We start from the raw sequence: 27,008 nt of genomic DNA on the forward strand, positions 1-27,008 counted from the left end.
GGCACCAATACTCTGATGTCCGTTTCCCCCAATGTCAGGCCCACTCAAAAGTGTAGGAGATAGCACTATCCCGTGATTTGTTGATGCAATTAGTTGGGTACCTGTCGATGAACAAGGGATCCGTCTGATCCAATGTTGTCTTATCCACAAAGGTGTCCGCCACCGCGTGGGGTGAATTCCGGCGTGGATAATATCACCTGAGTCTTTGTCAACTGAGATGGTCTGGTCCCCGCCATAGGCCGCAATCACAGCGTGGTGTCTTCACTGTGTCCCTGACACTAGACATTACAATGGGGAAGTGTCCTTATCTAAGGACCCTTCCCTGAAGCAGCCACAAGCTACACATGAGCGGGGCCTATCTGGGGCAAACTAGGCCTAGTCTCAGAGCCACAAGCTCCTGAGACCCTACCTCTCTGTCTGACTCCCTTCTCCGACTGGTGTTCTTCCCTGAGCGAGCCAAATGTATCTATCTCCTTGCAGGAGATTCTGGGCACCCTATTGGCTGCTGCGCATCATGTGGTCTTCGGCTGCTGGGGCTTGTAGTTCCCCATGCAGAGCTATTTCCTAATGGCCACCTCTATCTCCACACTGTGCATGCTCGATCCTCCTAATGGCCACCGGGCTCGTCTCGGGCATACGCGAACCTTCCTAATATGGCGGCCCTGTCCTGCACTCGCCGCAGGTCTCCGGCGATGCGCTTGCCTCCCTAGCAACCCGCTACTGTCCCTGCAGCTACCTGAGGTAAGAGGAGGGGAGGGGGGATCGCTGAGGAACCGGGGGACCAGAGGGGATCTGGTTACATACAGTATAATGCAGAAAGAGTTCCAGGCTTACTGTACTTGCACAAGTTGTGTAATGTTGCATGCAAACGCTCTAGAGAATTAATAAACAAAATGGATAGGAAGCTAAAACTGACACACCCGCTGGGTGCTAATTTGCATACAATATCAAGAATCATTGTCTGTAGTTTAACCACTGTATGACATGTGACAATGGGGACCCGTCCAAGACAAGTACATACAGTCTTGGTAATCCATTGCAAAAGAAACAAAATTACTGCAAAAATGTAAAATAAAATATCCCATTATAAAATATGCTTCGGTTAACTTTTCCACAATCACTTTTTATGACTCCATAAAAACCTTTCACAATTTACCATGAAACATTATCACCAAGAGACTGCCTCTTTATTATTCACAAATATACAGTACATTGTGTATGCATTTCCAATTCATCTTCATGGTATATAAACTTTAGAAGTCTTCTTGTAAGGTCTGTTTAGAATCCTGATTTTCAGATCGATTTTACTGTACCTGTCATCAGTCTTACAGGTATATATGTTACAGTATTTGTATTTAGATACAGAATGGCGTCTTTATAGCCTTGGCAGACAAATTCATTAAGTATCTGTGGGGGAAAAGAAAATGTTGAATGAAACCAGGCGCTCCCCTCATGCTGAACCATAGCATTCAAGGCTAAGGTAACCACTCTAATGCCAGTACTTGCCAGGAAAAATAAAGATGCCTGCAATATCCTCTCACAATCATGATACGGCATTCTATTGGCCACCAGGATGAGGCTTGCCCTAGTGGCCATATTGTTTCTCCCAGTCAAGAGTTATTCTAAGGCAATTTCAAAATTGAATATATTAGGAGCTGAGGGCTTGCCCTAGCTACAGTAGTAATGCCATCTCCAGGGAAAATAAGTTGAAATAAGGTGAAAGATATATACAGATGTAGTCAGATTTAATGTTGTCGGTGCTACGGCCGTTTGCAGCCGTGGCACTGAAGGATTAATGCTGAAGGGGTTCCATGTAGCCCAGCAGTGTAATCACGACAGACACTGTCTCCAGCCCAGAAGACTTTTGCTTTTTCACTCATGGTGCCGAGGACAGATCGTATATCTGTATATGTAAAAGAAAGATGAGCAGAACAATTTACTGCTTTAACACATTGGGTGCCCCAACTACATAGTCACCACGTCATGGGGTCATGACACTCCAGGGGCCTCCTGGCGTAGGACATATTTTCTAGGGGATATCCCATCTTGCATTCCTATTGAGCGCAAGAAATGATCTGGTGTGCAGGGAAATGCAAGAGGAGGGCTCCTTTTTCGTTTCCGGGTTAAGAGCTGCTGAGATCTCGTCACTATTCTGAGGGGTGGTCACTAGACCACGCTTTGCCAGTGGGGCCGTGGCACTCTGGTGTCGCTGCCCATCTGGTTTCCAAAGGGTTAATTTCATACTTTAAGATATGTGATAACAGCTATTCAAATTTACCCTTCAAAAATGTTTTTAAATTATTTTTAAAAATGACAAATTCCATGACATATACAATACATATTGTTTTTAGTTAGGGGCTATTCAAGAAAATATGAGGAAAATATGCTCTAGTGACTACAACATTGCAATAAAGTAACCAGAGCTACTACATACAGTATGCATTAGAAAATTCATGATTGAAGTAATATTAAAGTGCCACCTGCTAAAATGATTGTATATCAATATTTGTCTGACATTGAAAACCATTGCATGATCCAGTGACTACAGTAAGTACGAGTGGGCACTTTAACCGGTGTTTTGGTTTGGTTATAAATTAGGTTAGTTTTTTTGGTTTTACTGGAACTTGATTTTTTTTTTTTTTTAAATGATGGAAAGAAAACAAAATAAGCGTGAATGATATATTACATTTTTGGAACTTCAAATTTTTTCACAGCAAATAAAAATACCAGTTGTGGGTACATGACTTCCCCCATTATCTGTTAACATTCAATGCTTCCACTGCAGCCAGGGATTCTAGGTATTGGCATGCAAATGAGCACTCACTGCATGTCACTTTTTGCTTCTTGTCCATTTTAATATGGCTTCCATATAAGCTTAGGCCTGCCGCATTACATAGCTTTTTCAGCACAGCCTAGGTTTCTGGGGGGTTTTTTGGTAGCAAACTCAAAGGTTTGTCCAGTTTACTAAATAAAAAAAAAAAAAAAAAAAGATAAATAAATCCAAGGTTTTGGTTAGAATTTTGATTGGATTTAAAAATGTGTTCCAAAGTTCAACTTGTACATCCTTAAAAGTCAGGTAGGTAATTTATGATGAACAGGGAAAGAGTGTTGGTATTTTCTAAACAAGAAAAATAATTTTTGAGCAATATACTGTAAGTGTGACTAAAACTAAATAGCAGATGTTAATTAGTAAAGTAATGTACAATTTAAAATGTTTTTTCAATGTTCAATTCCTGATAGCTGACCTAAAAACATGTAGAAAATTTTACAATCTAATTGGGTTCCTTAAACAAATGTAACTTTTATTTGGTTACATTTGGTATCTTTGAAAATAAGGAACAAATTCCCTTTCTTTGTATCACAAACAGGAAAGTGTTGCAAATATATTGCACTGCTGGAGAAATGTGCAAAAACCTGCTATACTGTAGAAATCAAAGGATGCCCAGTATATTAAAACCCATAAAAATGGCATTAAAGGAGCAATCCATGCAATATTCTACGTGTGGTTTAAAAAAAAAAAAAAAAAAAAATCAGATCTGTAGTATTACATAATACTTACAATTTTTTTTATTCAAGTCTTAATTCCATTTAAATGTTTTAATATACTAAGTATCCTTTGATTTCTACTGCGGGCTTTCGTACCCTTACCAGCAGTGCAAGATCTTTGTAACGCTTTCCTGTTTGTGATCATTTCTTGCCAATATTCCTAACAGTTTGAGCCGCAAGCCAACAATAGATAATGTAACCTTAATAGTATAAGAATACATTGTAGCTGCTGAGTTACACGGACTGAAGGATTAGTTGAAACTGAAAGGCAGCCATTGAGCGAACCCTGGGAAGCAGGATCTTTACTGATCAATCACAGGAGAACGAATCCATCGGGAGCCTTGGTAATTCATCTTCAATAAAGGTAATCAAAGGCTGCATATACTACATTTAATAAAAAGTACCTTTTAAAAGTGTCGCTTGAACTGCATCTTTAAGAGTTGAATAAAAAATGTTTAGTAAGTATTTTCTAATATTATAGAACAGATTTAATAAAAAAAAAAAAACACACATGTACAGTAGAATATTGCATGGATTGCGCCTTCAAATGTGTACAATTTGGTCTTAGGACCATCAATTTTAGTTATAAATTGTATTTAGATTTAACAACTCTTTTCTACTTCAACTTGAAATCGAACCAACAGGAAGAGATTTTGAAATAATTGAGTGGAAATCAAACTAGTTATGCACGGTATTTGCTTGTCAACTATGAATTGAGCACTTACCATAGAACTGGGTGGAAAGAGGGAGTAGCTTACTCTGCACAGGTTTTCTACTGATAACTGAAAGCTGGTGTTGCAGATCTGCAAACACAAATGACTAACAGGGCAGTCCCGTGGACATATGTCAATCTCTCCAGTGAAAGGGGAGACAGTTATCATGGACTTCAAGTCAAAGAGAGGCTGAAAGTTTGTCAATCCACCGTCAATATATCTCTGTGAAATTAAAGAACTCACTTAGAAAAACAGGCAAAAATTTTAAGCAAATCAACACAACTCACTCTCTATCTACCTATATATATGGAAAACCTCACAGATCACGTATTCATGTATATACAGTCTGACATCAAAAAGAAAGAAAAATTTTGCAAGATTTCAATGTTATCAACATATGTATTACCAGGGCTCGACAAAGTCTAAAGAAAACTACTCGGTCAAAACAAAAAGCCACTCGCCCCCGCCTCCCCTCCTCTAAAAAACACTCTGATCCTCCCAAAAAACTCTCACCCCCCCCCCCCCTCACGTGTCTTACCTGCGGTGGCGGCGTGGTTTGACATCTCCCGCCCTTTTCCTGCATCTCCCCTGCAACTTGCCAGTGTCTCCCCTGAAACTTCTGTGAAAATGGCTGCGTGGCATCAAATGACGCCACGTTGACATGACAACGGGACGCTACGTGACATCATGACATCACGTCACGTGGCGTCAAGTTGTCATGACAACTTGACACTGCGTGACATCATGATTTCACATAGCATCCCATTGTCATGGTAACGTGGTGTCATTTGACGCCGTGCAGCCATTTTCACAGCAGGGGACACACTCGCAAGGTGCAGGAGAATGCCGGGAGACGATGCACAACACCGCCGCACCCCACCTCAGATAAGACTCGCCAGTGATCTGTAATCTAGATCAGACTCCCTAAATAGCAGTTCCTGCGTGAGGTCAGTGAGAATTCTCCACCCCTAATCACATTGATTAATGAAACCAGGTGAGTGGTGGGAAAACCCCCATGGAATATGCTCTCTGAGATAGTTGTATAGTAGATGAGGTTGGAAAAAGACACACATCCATCAAGTTCAAGCTATGCTAAATTTAGAAAACTGATACTTCATCCTATATCTATTCTTACAGCTGCAGTTGCCATTATTCAAACAAATCACGCGTTGTGTACATCGGAATACCGATATCATGACGCGGGATGTCTTCCAACCTTACCGCCTTAAGAGGCGGGTGCGGTGAGTGCAGAAAATGTTATTTTAGAGTTCTGGTTTTTAAACACCTTAAATTGACACAGTAGCACAGTACTGTACACATTGCAAATCATTCATTTCATTGCACCCAAAGAAACAGAATCCATGAAATTCAACAAAGCATCCGCGATAAGCGCGGGTGCCTGGGGCGATTGGCCGCATTCATGAAGCGTGGAGTACAGCAGAGCACACGTAAACGGTGCCATGATTTGTTTGAATAATGGCTGCTGCATCTGTACATATTGATCCAGAGGAAGGCAAACAAAAAACCCCAGTGACATATCATCCAATGATATCTCATAAGGGGAAAAGTAAATTCCTTCCTGACTCCAAGAATGGGCAGCCGGATTACTTCCTGGATCAACATCCTTCCCATGTATACTTATTTTGTATATCCCTGTCACGGGAGACCAGGCAATTACACCTTTAATCCGGGATCATTCATTGAGCAAAATCAAGGAGCAAAAGAAATTGTCATTTATTCCATTGAAACAGACGTACACACAGTGAATTACAATTATACAGAGTGAAACACACTTACTGGGGGATCTGGGCTAAAAAACTAACCTTTCCTAACTCAGATAGTCCTTAAAACAAAGTCTTTGGTTGACCGGGATATACACGCAAAAGTTCTGGATTTCAACTCTGCATGCGTTACCAGACGCCACCACTGTATCTGCTCCGGAGATGACAAAATCCCTTGACCGGGAGATAGTACCAAACGTCCCAAACGTCCTGGTACTCTTTTCGGCTTGTAACCGCGACCGCTATATTCTATTTGGAGAACTTGGCTTCTAAAAGTGGGACTTAGAAAATTTCTCGCCTTGAAATTTTTGAAGCCGGCTTGCGTCTATTTCTCTCAGAGCATCTTTTAGTCAATTCAAATCTGCCGCTGCTGTCTTGGCGCTTAGAATCTCTAGACCTGATTGGCTGCTAGGTTTCTTATAAGATTTAAAGTCCCATTTACGAACCGCTACAGCTAATCAGCGCGTGGAAATTTTCCTACCAGCCTATCACAGTTTTGCCGGTACTCTGCAGCCGGGCGGGCACAGATTTCAATTCTGCTAAGGGGCATGCGCCAACCTGGCACCTCTGCCACTTAGCATATTGAACCCCCCATTGTGCCAGGCTCTGGGGCTGGGCAAATGGTTGCCGGATAGCCCTTATTCATGTCAGGACGTGGGTACGAGTGTAACTCTGATACTCTGCCCACCCTAACACCTTGGCATCTCTAAGACTTTCAAGTCCGGGACCCGACCAGACATAGTGGCACCAAGCTTGGTGGCCATCTGGTCTCTCTGAAGCAAAGACTTGGAAATTCCCCAGTTCATGTACAGGGCATATACATATACACTGTTATACACCATGTTCAGAAAAATCATATAAAATTCTTCTGTCCTTCTGATCTAAAAAAAAAAACATGCACGTTCAATTCATAGCTCGTAGACCTTCCTATAACAAGTTTTAATAAAATGTGGTTCAAATAATGCTTAGGGTTGCTTCAATTATACCGAAGCTGGACTTAGAAATAATTTTACTCTAGTAACCTTATACGTAGTTGGCGATACCCCAAACCCCTATATCTGGTCCGGGGGTTTGGACAAATACTGTTGGGGACTCCGCCTAAACCAGGGACCCCTGACTATACCCAGGATACACAAATCCCTATGCCCCTTTTTACCTCTCTGGTCTTCTCTGAAGCAGGGACTCCTGCCGGTGAGCTGCAAGAACGTTTTCAGGGTAGGATTTTGACCGGAGCATTGTGCTTCAAGGTAGCTGAGAATCTGACCTGATCCCGGCTACCTTTTTGGGGTAGTAATATATATAGTAATATTATATGAGCTCCTAGATGATGGGGTTGGTATAGACATCTGGGATGTAAAAACACCAATGTTGGATTTGCCTGTAGATCAGGTCCTATTATTGGATCCAATCTTAGGACCTCCCAGTGTTTGTTTATGATACTCTTTATCTGTCTTGCTTGCTTACTAAACTGAGTAATGAATAAAGGATTTGTTTTGGAAAATACTTTCTTTTGTTTTCCAATTAGTAATGTGTCCATACCCAACTTCCTCCAGAGTATCAGACATGATTTTTGACCCATATCCTCTCACCAAAAAGCTATCATAAATGTCCTTAGATTGTATCTGTAAGTCTTCATCATTCAAGCAATTGCATTTTGCTCTCAAACTGACCCTTGGGGATTGCTCGGATGAGATTTTTGGGGTGACAGCTATCCGCTCTCAGGTTTGTGTTCCTTGCATTATCTTTGCGGTAAATATATGTTTGGATTTTTAAGGACAGATCTACATATAAAAGAATATTTAAATATCGAATATGGTGATAGTGGTATATGTGTAAATTTAAGATGAAAATTATTTTCATTTATACATTCAATAAATAATAAACGTGTTGTGACATCACCCTCCCAGATCAAGATTACATCATCTATAAATCAACAATAAAAAATAATGTGCTTTCGGAAGGGGTTAAAATCCCCAAACATGTGGAACGACCCCCACCATCCCATGAAAAGATTTGCAAAGGAAGGGGCAAAGCTGGTATCCATTGCCATTCCCCATGTTTGGAGATAGTGAACCCCATCAAACAAGAAAAATTTGTGAGTTAAAAGAAAGTGAATGTAATCTAAAATAAAAGTAATTTGTGAGAGGGAAAGATCTGAGTGCTCTATAAAGTGACATGCAGCTGTCACCCCAAGGGAATGCTGGATGACCATATATAACGAAGTCACACCTAGTGACAACCAGATAAAGTTTTTTCCATGTAAGGTTTTGAAGTTCGCACATAAGGTTCCCACTGTCCAATATGGCAGAAGGAAGGGACCTCGCCAAAGGCTGAAGGTAATGGTCCACGTACCATGATAGACCATCTCCCTAAGGTCCATGCTGGAGATGATAGTTCTCCCAGGAGGGGAGATCAACGTTTTATGGATCTTTGAGAGATGGTGGAACACAGCCGTGATGGGATAAGGATTGTAAATAAAGTCTGTCTCATTGTCATTAAGCACTCCCAGAATGTTACCTTCCTCCAGATCGTCCCTAAGGTCCGCCATATATGACAGTGTGGGGTCAGAAGTTAGTACAGAATAAGAGATAGTACCCCCAAGTTGGCGCAATACCTCCCTGTGGTAGTCGCTCCTACAACCACTGCCCTCCCTTGTCTGCATTTTTGATAATTAGTTGTTTATTTTCCTTAAGAGTTTTTAAAGCTCTTTCTTCACCTTCAGTCAGATTATTAACCTGTATATTTAGAGACCTATTAAATCAATAGCCACTAGCTAGTAGAGAAAGATCACGTTCAACGAGTTTTTCAAAAGTAGACATTAACAACATATTGAATAGAGTCCTTAGCATCTTATCTACCAGAGCACGTTGCACCTATTTTTCCCCATATGTCACTGAGAGATTTATTAGATTCCATAAAAGAAGTTATGAAGAACGTAAGCAGTAAAGCTCAATATCTTTGTGCATCTCTGTTCATAGACGTGGGTAAATCCTCTCTTGATTTGATACAAGTATAGAATAAAATAAAATTGCAAAGCACCAGCAGGCACTTTTTGGATCCTTAATGAAAGAAAATGTGTCTAGCTAAAGAATCGGTACAAAACCTGTGGGAATCATTTTTTAAGTCTCTGAAGGAGCCATATTGCTGTAAAAGGCATGAGCAAAGCTTTCCACCTTATTTTAAAACCAACACTCACCACTCCTCGGAATGAAGGGGGGACAACCCCGCTGTAAAAAGGCACAAAACAGCTGCATATTAGCACCTGTAAAAGTTGAGACATTAGAACAGTATTAGACAATAAATATGTTACACTGGAAATGCACAAGCCAAACCCCGAAATTTCTAATTTAAAGGTTTCAAATTAAGGTTCACATTGTTATATGGAGAGAGTCATGCTCTTACCACCATGCACCTTCCATGCTCCATCATTAAAATATGATGAATAGAAGGCATTTGAGCCTTTTCATTAAGGTAAGACTGTAAATAGCTATTGTCACAGGAGACCAGTACTTTTACACCGAAACCACCGAGAACACTAGCACCAAACAAGACAAGGTTGTTGAATAAAATTAGGTTTATTCTGGCATGCCAGCAGACAAAACAAAGATGTACAAAACAAGTTACAATACCAACTGGGGGTCTCGGGATTAGACTCTAACCTTGTTATGTGCAGAGGCCTGCCTCAAGAAGGCTTGCCCTGTCCGCTTCTCATCCAGGATATCAGAGGGTTGATCACACATCAGAGCCTCTGACACGTATCTCCAGCTGGTCACAGTCAAGATCCAAACTCCTTCACAGAATGGCTCTCAGTCTCTCAGATCGGCTCTCAGATGCTCTGAGATGCTCTCCACACTCCTTCCCAGAGTGACTCTCTCCAAAATTCTCTGATCAGCAGTGCCTCTTATATATCCCTCTGTTGCTACCCTTTACATGGGACAGGGGCTGCTGGCCAATCAGAGAAAACCTGATTGTACACTCTTTAACACTCACCAAATGTCTGTAACACCTCCTCCCTCCCAACCATTGTCTCAATACACATTTATCTGCAGGAACCTCAGCTGATTAAATCACAGCGTCCCCTCCATAGAAATGCAACTCACATTACAAGTCTGCTATCTAAGAAATTAGTCCATACAGTCACATCATCCAATGTACTCTTTACAGGACCAACTCCCAAATCACATCACAGAACAATACCAGCTTTTCTAAACAGGTGGAAGGATTGTCACAGGGAATAAAGAATACAGGCTTTAAAATATATCCTCACATACATAGTGCTTTATACATTCCCTGTTCTCTCCAGATATTAAATACATTTGCTGAAATAAGCCTTACATAGGAGGCCAAGTTACATGAATTTAGGGGTAGCAAGCTGGGCTTCATCTCAGTTTTGTTTGATTCAATAAGAATTATATATGCAAATATAATGCTACTAAAAATTTTATTTGTATTCAGTCTTTGGGACAAAACTGGTCAGTTTGTGAAGTCTCATTAAAGTCAATAGAGTTTTCTGTGTAATATTTCCCTGAACGGCACAATTTCACCCCAATAAATTACCATCTCTATCTCTCATAGCCATATAGAGCTCTTTTTCCACTTATAACTAACTTGTGGTAGGTGCAAACTGTTAGATTTTATCTTGCACTTTTCTAATTACCATGTTTTACATATTAATCCCACTTCTGCTCTGTCTCTAACTCCTCTACCAGTCCCTTCCCTCTCTGATCATCATCTTCTAACCTTTAGCCTAACTCTAAAACAAAAGAAAAATTAGTGCGCCTGGTAATAAATTCGTGAAACCACTCACCGTACAAGGGATTGACAAATAAATCCAGGTGTGATTGAAAAATAAAATAAATTGGAACGAAATACACCTTAATGATGTGAATAAAATTGAATCCTATAAATATATATACTTTAAACCATTGATAGGTTGTGTGACATGAACCATTAGGAGTGAGAGGGGTTGATTGTGGCTATAAAACAAAAAATGGCAAACGGAACCAAATTGACCCAAACAGATAAGCAGCTTCCAATGCAAGGTACCCAAACCTTGCTAAATAAGGACAATAAACAAACAAACAAACAGGGAAGCGCTATATGAGTTAGGATCAGGCCCAGTAGCCACTTTATGTTGAAAACCACATATGAAATAAGCATATAATTGCATGAATAAATACACAAAAATATATAAAATAAATAGCACAAGTCTCTGCCAGAGAGAAATTGTCCATGTGGTGTAAATACAAGTTAATGCCCCTGTCTGATATGACAGACTCGGGCAAGAGTGGCCTTTGAGAGGTTAAAATCCAGAGTGGTAGTTTAGATGGAAAGCGCTACCAACTGTGCAGGTATTGAAGTGTGTAGAAATGGGAAGGTGCCGTAGGCATCAAATGTGGAAAGCGCTCACCCAGACTTCATACACTTCGCGCTGGTGGCTCCTTTTGTTTCCTCCTTCACAGCACTTGCTGCAGAAACACCGCTCCACAGCTCTCCTGGGCTCGCACACCAATGATGGAACTGCTCACAGGGTGCCGGGTTTCCGGGTATGACGTCACGGCCGGACGTGACGCACCAACCCTTCCCGGCCGCTGCCTGGAACTACCGGAGCGCACAGGGGCTGAGAGCCGAATCTCACACACCCCACACAGCTTCAAAATTTCACAGCCTCCGCAGTACACTCTCCAAGGGACTCCACGTTAAACCACCAGGACTGGGGCAATGAGACAGGAATGCACAAGAGCTGCAACCCCTCGAGGCTCCTCCTCCTACGCGTTTCAGCACGTGACGTGCTTTCATCAGGGATACAATTTCACCCCAATAAATTACCATCTCTATCTCTCATAGCCATATAGAGCTCTTTTTCCACTTATAACTAACTTGTGGTAGGTGCAAACTGTTAGATTTTATCTTGCACTTTTCTAATTACCATGTTTTACATACTAATCCCACTTCTGCTCTGTCTCTAACTCCTCTACCAGTCCCTTCCCTCTCTGATCATCATCTTCTAACCTTTAGCCTAACTCTACCCTCTGCGCCCTCCCCAACCCCTGCTTCCACACGTACATACAGAAACAGATATGCTCTAGACCCCTCCAATGTTCAACCTGTCCTCTCTCCCATCTGTAACCTTTACTGCCCAAACCTGGAAACTTATCTATACAACACCACTCTCTCATCATCCCTAGAGAAGACATCTTCTGCATGCCATCACACAGCGCCCCCGACAACTTACATCACAACCGTGGCATACAAACTCCACCCGCTACCTCCAAATGTGCTCCCGCAGTGTGGAACGTCATTTGAGGAAATCAAGCTCTACAGCAGATTTCCTCCCATACAAATTCCTACTTTCCTCCTAAGCACCACCCTTTCGTTTGCCAAACAAACCTACTTTTCTTCTCTCTTACTAACTCTGTCCTTTAAATACAGAGACAAAAAATTTGTTTAATACAGATGCGGTCTTCCGTTCCTTCGTGTCTCCAGGGACGTTCGGGAGGCAGTCCATGTTACTGCCCACAGGGGAATTTGTGCCTCCATGTGGCATGCTTTCATCCGCTACGGCTTTTAAAAAGCCGGGGGCAGCGCAGGCACACTTTTCGTGCGCGCGGCACAGGAGGGGCTGCCATGCGGGTGCAGCAAGGGGATACGATGAAATGGAGGACTTCCTCTGTACCCTTGATTTTTCCTTATCTCCAATAATAATATGCCCATCTCACACTGAAAGGGTCCTATATTTTCTTTTCTAATCTGTTTGTTAAGGTACTTAAAGAATTTTTTAGGTGTCATCTTAGTTTCTGTTGCAATCCTTTTTTTTTTTTCATTTTCAATTTTTGCTAATTTGATTGCCCTTTTGCAACTTTTCTTACGTTCCTTATAATTCTGATATGATGCATCCGACCCTTCTGACTTTAAGAATGTAAAAGCCCGCCTCTTCCATTCTATTTTCTCCCCTACCTGTTTATTTATCCACATTGTTAAATAAATGGGGAAGGGAGAAGGGGAAGTTAGCTACCCATATGCTGCCACAGTGTACCCTCTTTAACTATGCCAGTGCCTATACTATCCGGCACCTCCTATATAAACTAAGTGTTCTTGTATAGACAGGCATTCTGAGAAACTAAGCCTATCATATCAACATAAGCTACATTCACTTTGTTGACACCTAGTTATATGCACCCCCAGCCCATTGGAAGAGATTATCTCATTCCTAAGGGAATCACCAACTATATATATGGCACTGGTGTACCCGCAACAGTTTATTTACCATTGTGGATTTAGCTTACTTACTAAGATACTAACTCACTTTGTAGCTAGTTTATCTACATTAGCCCACATCCAGTATTTTTATATCACGTGGAGATATTTCTGTTTGGTTTTTGTCCACTATTATTTTACAACATTAAATAAAGTTATGTTTTAACTTACTCGTCATACTATATACATCACTTGGGTTTGAGTACTAGTTGGTAGGAGCTTCTGTCCCTTGCAGCTGCAAGTTTTACCTTACTCTACATTGGTTAAGGCTTGTTTCGTGTATATTTATTACCCAATGGTATATACTGATGTGTTTTTCTAACAATGTTTTAAAGACTGCCCATTTATCTTCCACATTTTCCCTGCAAAAACCTCATCCCACATCATTAATTACAAGGTTTCTTTCAGAATTAAAATAATAAAATTTATGTTCGAACATTTACATAGGCCGTTTTTTTTTTGTTTAAGCATCAATTATCTACTTTAATCCCTTTAAACCTAATACTGTCATCAATTCAATCTGGTGGTGACCCTGAACCTTTCAGAGTCACTTCCATAGCCCTGACAGAAACAGTGTCATACTATTGTAGCAAACTTTAATGTATCTGGACTCAGAGCAGGCTGCAGTCATTCAACTGCGGTTGCCCCGGCTCTGGAGGATTAAAGCTGTTGGGGGTCCGATCTGGAAGCATGGACTACATGCAGTGCGTACATAGCAGGCACCGTTGCTGGAGCTGCAGCTTTTTGCTTTTCCAGTCAGTCTTGATACTTCTGTATCTCATAATCCTCTATATTTTGTCATGAAAGTGCATGCATACTGTATGAGTTTTAAGTAGTGATGTTTTTGCATATATTATTTTTATTGAATACAACGAGGACTTTAGATTACTATGCTTACCAACACGTTTCCTTTAGCAATGGTTTTGCCATGTTTAATTTATAGGCCTCACTAAATTCTTACCTGCATGACTTCCTCTTTGGATTTGTAATCCGAGACCAGTATATTTTTCCCATCCGATAATCTGGTAAGCGCAACATGAAGTCGGCCTGTAGTCAACTGATGTGCATTGTCAGGCAACAATTTCAATAAAGCCTTGTGCAGAATTCTGGTTGCATTAAAGCATGGAAATAATAGACCATGCATTGTCTTCCTGGCTTCCATCGCAGCCTCAAAGAAAGTTTTCTGCAACTCATCTGAAAGAACAACAGAATACATAATATAAAAGTGGGCCATATTTAAGTGGCGATAAGCCATTAGACACTTTAAAGCCCATTTACAGTATCTAAATGGGACATACAGGGCAGTATTTACTTCACAAGACAGCGGTGCCAAACTTTTCCCCATGCGCACCCCTGCCTGCTCTCCTCGGCGCCTGGCGCCACCCCCCCCCCCCCCTCACCCTACTCAGCCTCGGCGTCAAATTACGCGCGGGGTCAAGTGACATCACATTGCCATGGTAACGTGACCCCCACGGCGTCATTTGACACCAGGTTTCCATGACGACGCATCGCTGCAAGGGAAGGCAAGTGTATTTTAGAGGCCTTGCGCGCTCCGCCGGCATTTAATTGAAATGCCTGGGGGGAGAGTGCCGGACCTCTATAACTGCTGCGCCCCCCCAGAAAATATTGTGCACCGCTGTCATAAGATACCTTCCAGCATTGGAAGACATCTTATGGCCTATTCACTTGAATTGGCTGTAAAGTGTCTTCTGGTGCTGGAATGTTTCTAATCGAGTAGCACAATTTAGTGGATATAAGCCACAGTATTTTATGACTTGCTCCATCTTAGTAAATAAGGCCCATATTTCAGGATTTACTAACCTGTGATACAGATTATTGCACTGCCACTCCATGTTAACTGCTATTGATGTACCTTGCAATTAATGCAGGATTGTGAGGCAATAACCCGTATCGTATTTCAGGGAAAAAACGTCTCTTTATCAATTACATTGTTATTTATTATTGAGCTTGTTTCCTTTTTAATTTAATAATATAACGCTATTGTGACAGGATATTGAATGTGCACTACATACATTTCTATAGTTATATGTTAGCAGGGGCCAGGAGATCTGAGGATGTAATCTCAATATTAAGAAGATGTTATAATAATAAATTGCTGCAGCCTTTTTCGACCAAAGATAATATGGGCTGTGTTTATTTACAGGTGGGTGTGTTTGTCATTTACACCATTTTACCAGGATCATTCATTGAGCAAAGCAAGGTAGAGAAAGGTAGAGAAATAAATTGTAATTTATTCGGCATAAATTCACATACACACAGTGAAACACAAAATACAGACAAAAAAACACACTTACTGGGGTCGAAAACTAGACTTTCCTAGGTGTAGGGAACTCTTTGGGAGAGTGCTACCCTGACTGGGACTTAGCCCAAAATCTCCAGGAACTAAAATCGTCATGAAATCCTAGCCGCGACCGCTACGTTCGTTTCTGAGAACTTGGGTGCAAAAGTTGGGACTTGGTCTCTGACGGGCAGGCATGAAATCGATGCCGGTTGCCTTGCTATTTCGCACAAGCAACATTGAAAAGCCCGCCCCTGCTCTTTCAGCTCTGACTCAAGGGGAACACACAATATGATTGGCTCACGGCTTCTTATAGTATTCCCTTCTTCATTCATAAAATAGAAGCAGACCAGACAGCCAATCAGCACGTGGGAACTTTCTTAACCAACCACTCAGAGCCAAGCCGGGTATAAAAGCCAGGTCAGCTAGAAATTTGAAATAGCCAAGAGACATGTGCAAACCTGCCACATCTCCCACCAGCTATCCCAATGCCACCCGCTGGGCAGGCGCCCCTAGGTCTGGCAGAACAAGTGGCATCCCAGAGGACTGCCATTGATCTCCGGAGCTAGTACTCCACCTTTCCCCACTAACCAAATGCTGTTCACACCTCTGGGAATCCTCTGGCTGCTTTGAACTCCGATGTCCAGCAGACATACTGGTGCCTATGGGATTGCACGGGCTACCTGTTAGGACATAGGTTCCGAATGTTTAAACATATTAAAACTCCATTTTAACACACTATGAGTTTCTGGGTACAGGGAACAGAAAAGGGAAAAAGTACTCTTTTTATTTCTGTCTACATGATTTCCGCCCATGCTTTCCCTTTGACTTAGGTTCGACTCTCAGAGTCCCCCCAACCTTAGTATATGGCTTGTGGGTAGCCAACCATACATGTTTGTGGGTCACCTTACACTAGCTGGGGTACCCCCCTTAACCTAGGGATTCCCTCAGCTCAAGAGATACACATTTATCCCTGTGCCTCATTCGCCTTTCCGAGATGTGCTGAAACAGGGCGCCCTAGTGATGAGTCGCACTTACGTTTCCAAGGGGAGGTATTGCCAGGACAATGTGCCTACATGTATCTGAGAACCAAGCATGATTCCCGGGTATATTTATTGGGGAACTGGTCACTTTGGATCCCAACCTCCTAGGCACATTCGGACAACGGTTCCACCACAAAACCCCTCTTGAAACTCATCAACTAGCAACCCCTGCTTGATTGCATGGCCGTAAAGGGGAAAACACAAAAAATGGTTTTATTACATACAATAAATACAATACAATGTAATGATATAATGTTACCGAGTCCAAAAGCTAACTCTCTTAGACCCATATACACGGAGCAGGGATAACCAAATAGGCTTGACCTTTATTATATAGCCTTGTTACCCCCTCCCGTCACAGTGTTAAACAGGAAGGAGTAGTGTAATCCAGTGTTTCCCAACTCCAGTCCTCAGGGAACCCCAAAGGGTCAGGTCTTACGGATATCCCTGCTCCAGCACAGGTGGGTCAATCAGCAGCTCAGTCATTTTGATTGAGCCACCTGTGCTGGAGCAGGGATATCCTTAAGACCTAACCTGTTGGGGTTCCCTGAGGACTGGAGTTGGGAAACACTGGTGTAATCAATGCTGCACAAGTCATAAAATCCCCAGTCAGCCAAGCCCAATAATCACATGCTAGGCTCAGGTTTCTCACGTGGTATATGTGGACAGCTTGACCCAATTATATTCCTTTATATGAAGCAAAGTCTTTTACTAGTGTGAGAATGAGAAATAATTCCTAATCCTGCTTAGTAGGGTGACAATGTACTTAACTAACACAAAAAGAAAACTCCAGTGTACATTTTGCTATCACTGCTACTTGTATATGAAACCACCCCTGCTTATGTTATCTACTAATATATACTGTGTGTGTGTGTGTGTGTGTGTGTGTGTGTGTGTGTGTGTGTGTGTGTGTGTGTGTGTGTGTGTGTGTGTGTGTGTGTGTGTGTGTGTGTGTGTGTGTGTGTGTGTGTGTGTGTATACATATATATATATACACATATATATATATATATATATATATATATATCCATGTAGAGGTATCAGTACCGTGTTAGCCGAGCTTCAATAATCAAAAAATATATAGATGATACCTTTCTGTGGCTAACGAAATGCTTTTATTTGTGCGAGCTTTCGAGATATACTGATCTCCTCTTCCGGCGATGTTACAATGAATGAAGCAAGCAAAAGCTATACTATAAACAGTGTCTATTGGAATGTTATCTGTGCTGGTCCTTCCCCCGGTGTGGATGTGTTTTATGGCTGGAGGTGTCAAAAGGTTCCTGAAAGCAAATGATGAAAGAGTGTGTATGTGTATCAGTGTGAATAAAAATGAATGGAGAGCTCATCAGTGTGAAGTTAGTTGTACTGCTGGCTTTGCATTTTCAAGACTGTAGGGTTTACCATCACATTTTAAGTTACGGTGGGTGAAAAAGGCAACAAGAAATCTCCACCGTATTGCATATACAGTAGCAAATTATTTCAAAATCCTAACAAAAATATACGCAAACCGTTTAAAAAATATACTCCCATATATAAAATCCTCTTAACAAATTGTTTTTTAACTAGTTGACAATTTACAGTAAGATTGGTATATATTAAATAGTTGTTATGTTAAGGTTTAAAAAAGAAATGGATCTTACATTATCTATAGTATAACTACTGATGCAAGCTGGAATGTATTGAAAATAAGTATGTTTACCATGTAAGAACTGTAGGATTGTAAGATTTCTAATAAAAAAAGATTGAAAAAATAAATAAAATCACACATAAAGCAAACATGACCTAGTTTTGATGCCTTCTCCATTTACAAAATTATTTTGGCCTCCTCTATCACAGATATTTCTAATTTTCTAATTGCTAATATCTATCCACAAGATCTCTACATTTTCATAATTCCCTTCATAAACATCTTCCCTTATAAAAGGTTTAGATCTAGATTAACATATATACATACTCCTCCTAATCCACTTCTATTTGCTCGATCCTTTTGAAGACGGAAATTATCCTCTAAATTAACTGCCCAGTCATGAGTTGCATTCCATCATTTCAGTAATGCTTATGATATCACACTGCTCCCTTGTCGCTAGTGAATCAAGCTCACCCATTTTATCTGTCAGGCTTCTTTAATTAGCAAGCATGCATTTAAGTTTTTTTCAGTCTGTACTATTATCTTATCTGCACCGGTCTTTCCACTCCAATTGGATTTAGTCTTTAGAAGTTTTCTGGTAGTATCAGTATTTAATATGCGTGGCTTCCTGCTTGCCAAACTCTATGACCCCTTGCTATTTCCCCATCCCTATCTATTCCGTTTAGTTCATTACATAATAGAGGAGGTTAAAAAAAAATAATACGTCCATCAAGTTCAACCTTAGCTAAATTTAGACGACAAATAGTTTATCCTATATCCCTACTTACAGTCAGGGCCTCCGACAGGGGGGACAGCTGGGAAAGGTGTCCCGGGCCCGCTGGCTGAGGGGGGGACCGGCGGCCGGACCAAGCAGTTGGGCCCGACCTCTCATGGCTGCCGGGCCCCGGCTCTTCCCAAGCTGCGGCCTCCCTACTCACTAACTGTCCCAGGCCAGGCCCTTTGACATCAGCACGCGTCAGGACATCTGTGCGCACCGGAAGTGAGCTGGGCTACGCTTACGGCACGCCGGTATGAGGGACGCCCGGCAATGACATCAGATGCTCGGATTGGGACAGAGTGAAGGAAAAACCTGCAGCTTGGGGAGAGCTAGGCCACCCCCCACCCCCGCAGCCAGCAGGCCCGACTAGAGGCCTGACACTTTTGACCAGCAGCAAAGTAAGGGTTTATATGTAGTGGGTTTTTCTATGGATGGGGATGGGGGTGGGGGGGGGGTTATATGTATTGTTTTTTTATACGTATTTGTTGCAGGGTACATGCAACCACACACGCAGGTTCTTTGGATAAGGCTTATTTATTTGAGTCTTAAAACATACAGCACACCAAAAACAAATAGCTTCTCATCAGCAAACAAAAGAAAATAGCTTCTTCTTCAGCAGACAAAACAAAATAAGGCAGCTTCACTTTTGTATGCAGGAGACAGACAGTTTATCACACATGTACTTTGCAACACAGACCTTACAGCAGTAATCTCTTCAGCATTTTCAGTCCTGTCTCCTCACCAACTCTCCTGCATATGTGTACAGCCTGGGGTTTTAACACCTTGATTATGCAGCTGGGGTCAGACTAATTAAGCACCCCTTCTCAACTTAACCTCGTCACTGCTGCACTGCAAGCCTAAACAAAGGTTTTCAAGCATATGGCTGGTGACGTTCATTCACCCTGTCACAGTATTTTTTTTTTTTTATGTTTTGTTTATGTAGCCCTTTTTCTGAACGCTCCCAAAGGGACTACTGGTCACTGTACACAACCTGTGGCTCCAGGAGATCTGAGCCTCCGCTAGCTGGGAGCCTGGGGTAACACCTATAGCGCAGCGCCTCCACTTACCCAGGATCCCCGTGATGTGAGATTGCCCTGGGCAAGAAATACAACAACACACATATGAATGCAACCAGTTTTACTGTAATAATGCACGGTAACCTTATCACTCTATATTATAGCAATTAAAGCATAACATATAACCTTAGTGGCTCGGCCACGCTCATCAGGAGTAACGTCTCCGTCCCCTCACCACGTGCCCCACACACCGTGTCCATGTATTAATGTATTGGTATAGGCTCAGTCCTTTAGCCACTCGCTTAGTGTCCCTCAAGAGTTACGCCTAAGGCGGGATCAGCGCCTGTTGACCGGTGTTGGTGCACTTGATGTTAATAATACCTTCCGGTCATGGCGGTGACCGGTAACTCTTCGCAAAGGATCAGATGAATCAACGGTCTGCCTACTGGGTCTCAATGTCCAGCCGTCTGGTCCCAAACAGCTCACCAGCAATCCTGCTCCGCACTCTTGTCCCTAACTGTCTACACAATACGGTGAACGGCGTTCCTATCCTATAGGGCTTCCCTGCAGCACTGCAACCTATGGTGACTTCAGGGAATACTCCTAGGGGCCTACGGGGTAGAACTGTCCTATGCAGACGGGTCACTGACCCCCTGCTCCCACATTACCTCTCCCTTCACCTCCCGGATCTCCTCTCACTAGCTTGGTCCCTAATACCTGCAGCAACCCCACTGCACTCAACCTGGTACCCACAGCAACCGCACTGCACTCAACCGGGTACCCGCAGCAACCGCACTGCACACACACACACTGTGCCTTCTTGTCAGCGCACACAGCACTGACAGCCATGACACTGACAAGACTACACACTCACCCACACCTAAAGGCAGGGTCCCTAACTTAGGGGCCGTCCCTCAGTACCTACCCACTACCCTAACAGGGATTGGGGCCTGCCTGGGATCTGGGGATACCTTACCCGGTGCAGGAGACACTTGCTCCCTACACCCTTCCTCCCCCTTCCTGTTCCCAGCTCCAACTGCCTTGCTCCAAAGCCCGCGAAATGTATCTATATCCCTGGCTGAGAATCCTGGCCTCTCATTGGCCACTTGGGGACACCTGGGGTGCTTGGCCCCAAGCCCCCTTGGAACTGTAGTCCCGTAGAGGCTGCAAACACATTGGGGCCGCGGGCGTGCTTCTCCTGCGCATGCGCGACTTGGTACTGGCTCCTGTGAGCCTTCTGCGCATGCGCGATCACTGCGCAAGCGCGCAGCGGTAATGGCGGCCCCCGCTACCCGGATGCGCTGCCGAGACTCCGGGGACTGGGACCGCGCCCTGCTCCGGCCCCCACCTTTGTGTTGTACCGGCAGGTCCGTCGCTGACTCCGGCGGCACCCGCAATCGCTCGGCACGCTACACAGGGGGTCTCTGGGACCAGAAAGAGACCGGGGCTACATTTATATTCTATGTATTGTTTTTTATATATTTATTGGGGGGTTTATATGTATTGGGTTTTGCTTATATGTATGGGGGGATTTTCTATGTATTGTTTTTCTTCCATGTATTGTTTTTTTTATGTATGGTTTTTTTCTATGTATTTTTTTTAATATGTATTGGGGCTTTTTTATATGTATTGGGGGATTTTTTATATGCATTGAGGTTTTTAATATGCATTGGGGTCTTTTTTTATATGTATTTGGGTAGGTTATATATGCATTTTTTATATGTATTGTTTTTTTTATATGTATGGGGATAGATATATATATATAAGTATTAGCGCCTAACCAAATCCCCACTGACACAGGACTGTAGTGTGAGGATGATGAATTAATGAATGTATAAGCAATACCATATATATATATATATATATATATAAATATAGTGTAGCAGATACACCATTCACGCTTGCCTTGCTGGTATCCGGCACCGTTGGCGATTGACTATACTCATAACTGCTTATGTTCTTGATTTGTTTGTGAGTGCACAATTTTACCTTTTCCAGTCCTCCATAAATTTAATAATTTACTACACTATGAGTGCGCAAAAGCAAGTAAGACACAAGTAGGACACATGGCTGTAGAATCACAAAAAGGTAGTGCTGTTTGCACATATGAAACAACCTAGAGTAAGGGTTCCATAGGAGATAATGACTCCAGATAGCAGAGAAAATGATACTCAGCTGCCATATAGTGATGATGGAGTCAGTCCCACGGAGTTAAACTCCAGGAACTCCAGGATGTGTGGAAATAAGTCATACAGTCCACAGGATAAGCACCAAGAGTCACGCCAACAAAATAATGAATAGCTGCCTAGAGTGGACACTCAACGCGTTTCAGCCAAGGGGGCCTTCTTCCCGGAGTGGAAACAGCACTGGCTTTTTGTGATTCTACAGCCATGTGTCTTACTTGCTTTTGTGCAGCCACCACAGGCATTGTATGCATCTTTTTTTTATTTTGATATTTTGTATTGCTGTTCAGGGTTTGAGTCTTTGTTTCATTTTGTCTCCCCTGTGCCTCCCCCTTGGTTTAAGTTATTATTTTTCTTATGTACATCATTTTTGTATATAGGTTTATTTATGCCATACCTTTCTTTATGCCCTTAGCTTAGTTATCTACCTTTTTAGCTTAGGTCTTTACCAGGGTTTTTTTGAAATATTCAGCTTTCTTTGTGTCGCTTTATATAGTTATCAGGCTCATTGTGCAGACACATTTTTTGCCTTTGATTTCTTTTTCAGCATTATTGATTTTTGTAAATTTTAGTCAGTCACAGTCTTTTTGTATTTTTTGCTGCCCTTAGTGTGTATATGTTTTTAAATGTTAGTGTTCTTTTTGCTCGCTATTAAAATCTATTCATTTTCTATTCTGACTTTAGTTTCCTGGTCTTTTGGTATTATGTTATCAGTTATTTTGTGGTATATTTAGAGTGCTGCTTTCGGGGATTGTCTTAGTCTTTTGTGTGTTCAAAATATATATATATTGGTGAGGTGGTTTTTTTGTATGTACTTGGGGGGGTTTGTATATATTTGGGGAGTGGGGATTTTTGTATATGTATTTTGGAGTGGGAAGTTTTTTGCATTAGGGAGTTGGGTTTTTTGGTATATATTTAGTGGGGGGAAATGTGTGAGGAAGGAGATTGAGTGAACGTGGGGTAATTGACGGAGGGGGAGAGTGAGAGGAGAGAGGGGGTGAGTGAGGAAAAGAGGGAGTAAGAATGAGACAATGGGGAGAGAAATACATGTGAGGTGGGGGGGCAGAGATTGAATGAGAGTAGGGTAATTGTTGGAGGGGGAAGTGAGAGGTGAGACTGAGGGGAGAGAAATACATGGGAAGAGGGAGGGAAATAGAGGGGGCTTGAGAGGTGTGAAATGGGGGGCCAGCAAGGTGTGAAATGAGGCTCGAAACACTGCTGATGGGGGGGGGGCGGTGGGTAGGGGGCCCGGTCTGAACTGTAGTCCTGGCCCCTAGAACCTAGAAATCTGTTGCCAGCCCTGCTTACAGTATATTGATCCAGAGGAAGGTAAACAAACACCCCCAGTGAAATATCGTCCAATGATATCTCATAAGGGAAAAAAAAAAATTCCTTCCTGACTCCAAGAATTGGAAATCAGATTACTCCCTGGATCAACATCCTTTCCATGTTTACTTACTTGGTATATATCCCTGTATATCTTTCCTTTCTAAAAAGATATGCAACCTTATTTTGAACATATCTATTGTGACTACCACCACAGACATTCATAGGTAACGAATTCAACATTTTAAGTACCCTTATTGTAAAGAAGCATTTCCTCTGTTTCTGGTGAAATATCCTTTCCTCCAACCTTAAGGCATGACCCTGAGTCCTTTGTACTGCCCTTTCGATGAATAGTTCTTTTGAAAGCTCCTTGTACTGTCCTTCAATAAGAACATTATCTTTTTCTTGTCCCTCCTCCATTCATTCTAGTTTAAAATCTTATACAATCTTTTTCATATTCTCTTCCCTAGCACAGAAAATCACTCTTCGTTGAGGTGCTATCCGTCCCTACCATAAAGATAGCGCCTCTTAGAAAAGGAGTTCCAGTGCTCTAAAAAAAAACACTTTCTTAGTCATGCATTAACCTCCCTAATCTCCGACTGTCTCCCTGGGATTGCACATGGCACTGGTAGTATTTCAGAAAATACTACCTTGAAGGTCCTTGTCTGAAGCTTTCTCTAACTTTGTTATTGGTGCCAATGTGTACCAAGACTGCTGCGTCAGTCCCAGCACCTCCCAATAATCTGTCTACTCGATCCACAATGTACCGAACTTGAGCCCCTGGGAAACAACAAACTGTTCAGTTCATACAGTCTTGGCAACAGATTACCATATCTAATAATGGAATCCCCTGCCACCACAATCATTCTTGGTTTCTAAGTTTCCTGAGTCCCCTCTGTTCTGAAGGAACTCTTCCCTGACTGCTAGAGGAATCAGTCTCCCCCAACCTTGCCATTCCTGCCCTGACACTCCCAATATCTTTGCTCAATATGGAAAATCTGTTGGAATGGGTCAGCTAAGAACTGACCTGCCTCTTCCTCTTCCCCCTGCTTCCCCTTCTAACTGTTACCCAGCTACCAACCTGTTTCTGTTCCTCACTCCACCATCCGCACCTCTAGTCCCAGCCAGAGCCTGTTCAGTGAGCACTAAAGTCCTTTCAAGATTGTCAATGTCCCTCAATATTGCAACTTTCCGCTTCAGATCAGCAATCTGACTCTAAAGAGACCACCTGCTCACACTTCTCACAGCGGTATGCTCCCTGGAACAGCTGCTCCAAGTGCACATACATGTGGCAATGTGTGCATTGAGTGTCATTTTCAATCCTGCTCAAATTTGCAACTATGGAGTTATAAGTGCTAACAATTAACTGTACTTCAATATACTATACCTTGTTTCACCCCTTCCTTGTTCCAACTCCTTGTTCTAACTCCACACTTAAAACAAACAGCACTTGAAATCAAACAATACAATTTCATATACAGGAAGACAAAGATACAATACAGAGATACTGAACATATATATTTATACATATTCTGTAGCAAACACACACATATTCAAAATCTAGGGTGAGTCAGCGCTACTAGGCTACGCATATAGTGGCGGCGACGCGATGGTGACGTCAGGCTGCGGTCGCTGGAAAAATCAAATTGAGATGACTTCCAGCAATCGCAAACCAAGTCGCGCTCTTTCGCGCTTACTATAAGCGCACGCGATGGTGGCAATGCATTTGTTTTGACACGACGTCGCATCGCTGTCGCCGGCACTATAAGCGCAGCATGCTACACATATATAGAAAATAAAAATTTGTGCACGCACGTATGAGGGTGTCCCTAAACCCTAGCGAGATCCAAAAGGAAAGCGTACCCACAGCACTCAAAAACAGCTATGACACCAATTAAAATCAAACAGAAAGCCGTTTAATGCAAAGAGAGATGTTTTTTCTCTCTTTGCATTGAACTGCTTTCTGTTTGATTTTAATTGGTGTCACAGCTGCTTATGAGCGCTGCGGGTACTATTTTTCTTTTGACAGGCATATTCAATTCAATAAATTCATAGAGTGCAAAGCTATTCCATTTACTACTTATGCCGTAGTTTTCGGGCTTTTTTTTCCTCCCAAATAACAATGTATGCACACGGTTGTTATCTGCAAAGGTCTTTACATACTTGGCATATAGATTGTCAGCTCTTCTGCACTCCCATACACTGTCTCTTGCTCTATGCTGTAATGATACAGTGTATCTAGAACACACATTGCATTTAGTAACATCCATAACACGTACAGTATAGATGCATTTCTTACCTAGATTAGTCCTGCAGACTACAGCAGCAGCAATGAGAGATCCAGCGGAGGCTCCATAAACCTTGGGAGCCGACTTTAGGATGTCAGGTGCCAGCTCCCACAGGGCTTGCACAGCTCCAATCTGATACAACGCAAGAAACCCGCTGCCTGAAAAGGACAGGGACATAGGACTATTTTCGGATTCTACATCTTCTGTCATTGCCTTAAGAACGTTTTGTTCTGCTTTTGAGATTGCAGTAGCAAGGAATAACTCTACTTAAAAGCAATCTCCTAAACTTTCAGGGTGTGCCTGTAACAGTAAAATAAAGAGAGGGAAAACAAGCTTTCCTTAATAATCCGTCTTCCTAGTTTTCTGCTTTCTGTAACCGGCTTTGTTTAATATGTTCTGTGGAGGCGCTTTGTAGTAAATGACCATTTAAATACTGCACATGCTGACACATAACTGCATGTTACACCACATGGCGGGCTTGAAAGACAGACAGTTTTTCTTTTGTGTACTAATTTTACCATTCAGAGCATGTGTACTGAAAAAGTTCAAATCCAGAACAGCTGTTTTAAACAGTGACAATGAATTTGGTGGCACAAACTTTTTGCTGCAAATGTGGGCACTGTAAGCAAAATATTATAAACATTTCTATCTAAACTACAATAACTTATTCAGCGTTAAATAAAGATGCGGCAGTGGTAACGATAAAAGGGGGTAAGGGGTACCACTACTTTTGGTTTACAAACTTGCTATTTGACTTCCTTTCTAAAAAGAGAGGGATTTATTTTAGAAAGTATTTCTATATATTTTTACAGCATAGGTATTGCCTAAATCTTTGTCAAATACAGGCCAAAGAGCTTTTCCCTAAATGTTTAATAATAATACTAAATGTATTTATTTTTAATTTGGAAACTGTACCGGTACTTTTGTACTGTATGAAACTGATTAAAAAAAAATCAGTCACTGCAGAGTCATGTTCTTTATTTATCACTAAAAAAGGTGGCAAAACTCAGTTCTTTTAAGCTCCCCCACAAAAAAAATGAATCTATATTTTTTTTTTCACAACAATGTATATTTAAAGCATATGAATTCCTCCCCACAATGTAATGCACGTGACGTGCAGTGAAATAGTTAAAACATCCAAAGCATGTGAA

General features: G+C 42.0%; 1 protein-coding gene across 2 annotated transcripts; it reads right to left on the bottom strand.

Annotated features, from left to right (window-relative positions):
- Positions 1-1,163: 1,163 nt before the first annotated feature.
- Positions 1,164-26,266, bottom strand: LOC142502629 (omega-hydroxyceramide transacylase-like). Of its 2 annotated transcripts, XM_075613871.1 has the most exons (5): positions 25,869-26,266; positions 14,259-14,491; positions 9,237-9,302; positions 4,272-4,481; positions 1,164-1,407 (listed from the first exon to the last, which is right to left on the bottom strand). In XM_075613871.1, the coding sequence occupies exons 1-5, from the start codon at positions 26,065-26,067 to the stop codon at positions 1,294-1,296; spliced, it is 822 nt and encodes a 273-aa protein (XP_075469986.1). In that variant the 5' UTR covers positions 26,068-26,266; the 3' UTR covers positions 1,164-1,293. The 2 variants fall into 2 exon arrangements, with proteins under 2 accessions (XP_075469986.1, XP_075469987.1); XM_075613872.1 differs by lacking the exon at positions 9,237-9,302.
- Positions 26,267-27,008: the final 742 nt, after the last annotated feature.

Source organism: Ascaphus truei, chromosome 9, assembly GCF_040206685.1.
Source record: "Ascaphus truei isolate aAscTru1 chromosome 9, aAscTru1.hap1, whole genome shotgun sequence".
Lineage (NCBI taxonomy): Eukaryota > Metazoa > Chordata > Amphibia > Anura > Ascaphidae > Ascaphus > Ascaphus truei.